The 3,411-nt window shown below is 38.8% G+C and overlaps 1 protein-coding gene across 1 annotated transcript in view; it reads right to left on the reverse strand.

The window, feature by feature from the left end:
* The window catches only part of CEP97 (centrosomal protein 97kDa), a 44,221-nt gene that overhangs the window by 3,032 nt on the left and 37,778 nt on the right, over positions 1 to 3,411 (reverse strand). The window contains exon 10 of the mRNA XM_006890008.1: positions 1,183 to 1,258. Within this exon, the coding sequence (XP_006890070.1) occupies positions 1,183 to 1,258 (76 nt within the window). The remainder of the gene's footprint in view (positions 1 to 1,182; positions 1,259 to 3,411) is intronic.

A 3,411-nucleotide genomic window follows, 5' to 3' on the forward strand; every position in this document is an offset into this window, starting at 1 on the left:
TCTAACATACTTTGGACATGTTGTAAGGAGGACAAGTCCTTGGAGAGGGACATCATGCTTGGGAGGGTGGAGGGACAGCGCAGGAGAGGAAGACCCTCTATGAGGTGGATTGATTCAGTGACTGGGGTAATCGGGATGGGTGTGTCAGAGGCAGTGCGACTGGCCCATGATAGAGCAGGGTTTAGGGCTGTTGTACATAGGGTCGGTATGAGTCACAAGCGACTCGATGGCACATAACAACAACACATATAGAGCACAGCTGTAAACAGCTTAACCCACATGTTATTTTTGTGTTGTGTACCATAGAGCTGACCCTCTGGCATGTTTTCAGAGGCAGTGGAGCAGCTGGTGGCCTCGAACCCCACGCTTTTGGAATTGCAACTTGCAAAGCAGCTTCCTAATACTAAGCCACCAGAGCTCCCTAACCCACATACAGATACACACATAAATGTAATTAGCTCCTACTGTTATATTTAAATAAATCACAGACTGAAAGAGAAACTAAAGATGTTACATTTTAGATATCCACATAGGGATAGTAAAAGCAATTCTCTAAAATATCTAAAAATATGCCAAGTTCTTGAGAATATAACTTCCTTTTTTCCAAGCATTTTTTTTGTGGGCCAAATCCTTACAAATTATTTTGTAACAACAGTTCCCAGATATTATTATTATTAGCAGAGTCTAATGTAATTAAATAGTAACAAAAGCAAACATGTGAACTGTCCCCTAAAGTGTGCTATTAAAAGATTCAAGCCCTCTCTCCCAAGCAATTATGCATTTTTAGGACATGCATACCGTAGCCATCATAACTATCTTTGTTACTGCTCATCAAATATTTCCAAAATGATGGTTGATAAGAAGAAACCAGATAACTACTCAGAGGTGTTATTTAAATTAGGAAGTTACAGCAACATTTCTCACTTCAACTTTTTTCCACTTTCCTACAGCTTTTTTATACTTTCTCTTTCTTCCTAAAATTATGAAAATATTTTCCTCCAGATTAACTTAACTGTACTTCACTATCTTAGTTCAGAGTTGGTAAAAAAAAAAACAAAACAGAAAAAACCCATATCTTCATCTTGAGGATGTTGTTAAATATACTCTACCTCTATGACTATCTCAATAAATTTAGAATTTATCTTTATTTATGCATGAGGTCAGTAAGTAAGAGCAGCTTACCTGGTTCCAAAGGAATTTGACAGCCTCTTCTTGCACAAATTTTTTAATCCGCTCTTCATCTCTTTCTTTTCTCAATCTACGATAATTTAAAATACATTACTGACACAAGGAAGGGTGCTCTCAGGTATACTTTCTGTTACAATCACTGAATACATATTATGTAAAGAGATTATTCCAAAAGTCGTTCAAAACTTTTAAAAGATCTAAGACGAAACTTCAGTTTTCAACTGTAACTCAAAGCAAAAGTGAGAGGTGCCTGACACTCAGATTCTATTAACTTACAAAGTACTGTCAATAATGAAAAATGACATACAAAATGGCTTTTATCTATCTTGGAGGAAGTGCAGCCAGGATGCTCCGCAGAAGCTGAGATGATGAAGCTACGTCACACACACTCTGGGCATGTTGTCAGGAGGAACTAGATCCCTGAAAAAGATATCAAGCTGGGAAAGGTAGAGAGTCAGAGAAAGAAGGGAAGACCCTCAACAAGATAGACTGACACAGGTGCCGTAGTAGGCTTGGTGTATCAGAGATCATGAGGCTGGCACACGATAGGGCAGGGCTCAGATCTGTTGTTCACAGAGTCACTATGAATTGTCGTTAACTCAAAGGCACCTAACAACAAAAATCTCTGGCTCTAACTTCCTAGCCCCAATACAAAAGGGAGAAGAGCTGCAGAAAGGTTCCAAAACAGCTGGCTGAATACAGGTAGTCGCTGATTCGTGATGTATTCAAGCTATGAAGAACTATACTTAGCACTGTCTGATTTTGCTTTTTACATCTTATTATTAATAAGATGTACTACATAGAAAGTTGAGCACCTAAAACATTAATGTCATTTTATCTTTGAGTTTATATGTTAATGTTTCCAACTCCCAAAAACAAATAAATTAGATTTATAAATACAGTGCTAATAAAAAATAATAAAGTAATAAAGAAAACTTTAAAAATAGAGGTGTTGGGTGAGCTCTGGTAGCCTAGTGGCAAGAAGCTGCACTGCAATCCCAGAGGTGCGCAGTTCAAATTCACCAGATGCTCTGCTGGAGAAAGAGGAAAAATCTCCTCCTGTACCTACCTGTCAGATCGGATTTGACGGTACACACATAAAAAAAAATAATAATAATTTTTAAAAAAATAGAGGTGTTTGCCTTACAACTTACAGAGCCAACTATAACTGAGTCATTAGAACAAAGCCCCATCACAAACTGGGGGCCAACTATATTCAGGATCAGTCTTAACTATCTTCTAAGACACTGAGAGGGCTAATCTCATCAAACATCACACCACTGTTTGATGATGATCTCTCTCAGTTTGCCACCATTAATAGATCTCCTCACCCGTCATGCTCCATCATTTATTTAAAGTTTAGTTATGGGCTATTGACACTTTCTTCACAGTCTATGAGAAACTCCAGGATTTCTGGTTATCTACTGTCTCTTAGACTGTCATCTTGACTCTGCTCTGAAGTGCAGATCCAATTCCACTCTTTCTGTTCCTCTTTTTATTCTAACACATAGCAACTTCAAGGGCAGAAAAGTGCTCCAGTTTTCAATGGCTGACTTTTCAAAAGTTGGGATTTCTTCTAGGCAATCTCTAGATGGACTCAAAACTCCAACCTGTTGGCTAGGTATTGAGTGCATTAATCAGTTGCACCACCCAGGGCCTCCTTGTGCCATCTGCTGCTATAGTTAGGTATCTTTGGATCAGCTAAACGGCAAATCTCAGCATCAGACTCATTGTCTTTCTCTTTGTACTGTTCCTGATACCACTGTTGGAGACCTCAACATTCACATGAATGTTGGATGGAATAATAACACAACATTCCTCAGTCACCCATTCTCATTGTCTTACCCCAGAGCAAATCACCACTGACTATACAACTTTTTAAATTACTACTACCTTCCTCCCTTCCCAGTTCACTTGTTCTTGAATTCCACTAAAACAATTTAGAACTCTGGGCTTCATCTAGATCTCTAAGCCAGCGATCCCACTCCAGCTTTCACTTCCCTCTTACTTGCATTTAAATTGAAAGATCAGTCATCAAAATTACACCCTTTTAAGTTTAAAAGTATTATATTTTAGGGCATTATGTTTATCATAAGAGTACGGAATGAGGGTTGCACAGTGGATTATATTTGGGGTTGGGGTGGGGGTGGGGAATGTGGGGGGGGATTGTGTACCAATGAGGGAGTTTTTCTTTTGCTTTTCAAGGAGAGGAGTAAACGAGGG

The sequence above is a fragment of the Elephantulus edwardii genome, unplaced genomic scaffold, assembly GCF_000299155.1.
Source record: "Elephantulus edwardii isolate Elephantulus edwardi_28Jun2011 unplaced genomic scaffold, EleEdw1.0 scaffold00085, whole genome shotgun sequence".
NCBI classification, from domain to species: Eukaryota; Metazoa; Chordata; class Mammalia; order Macroscelidea; family Macroscelididae; genus Elephantulus; species Elephantulus edwardii.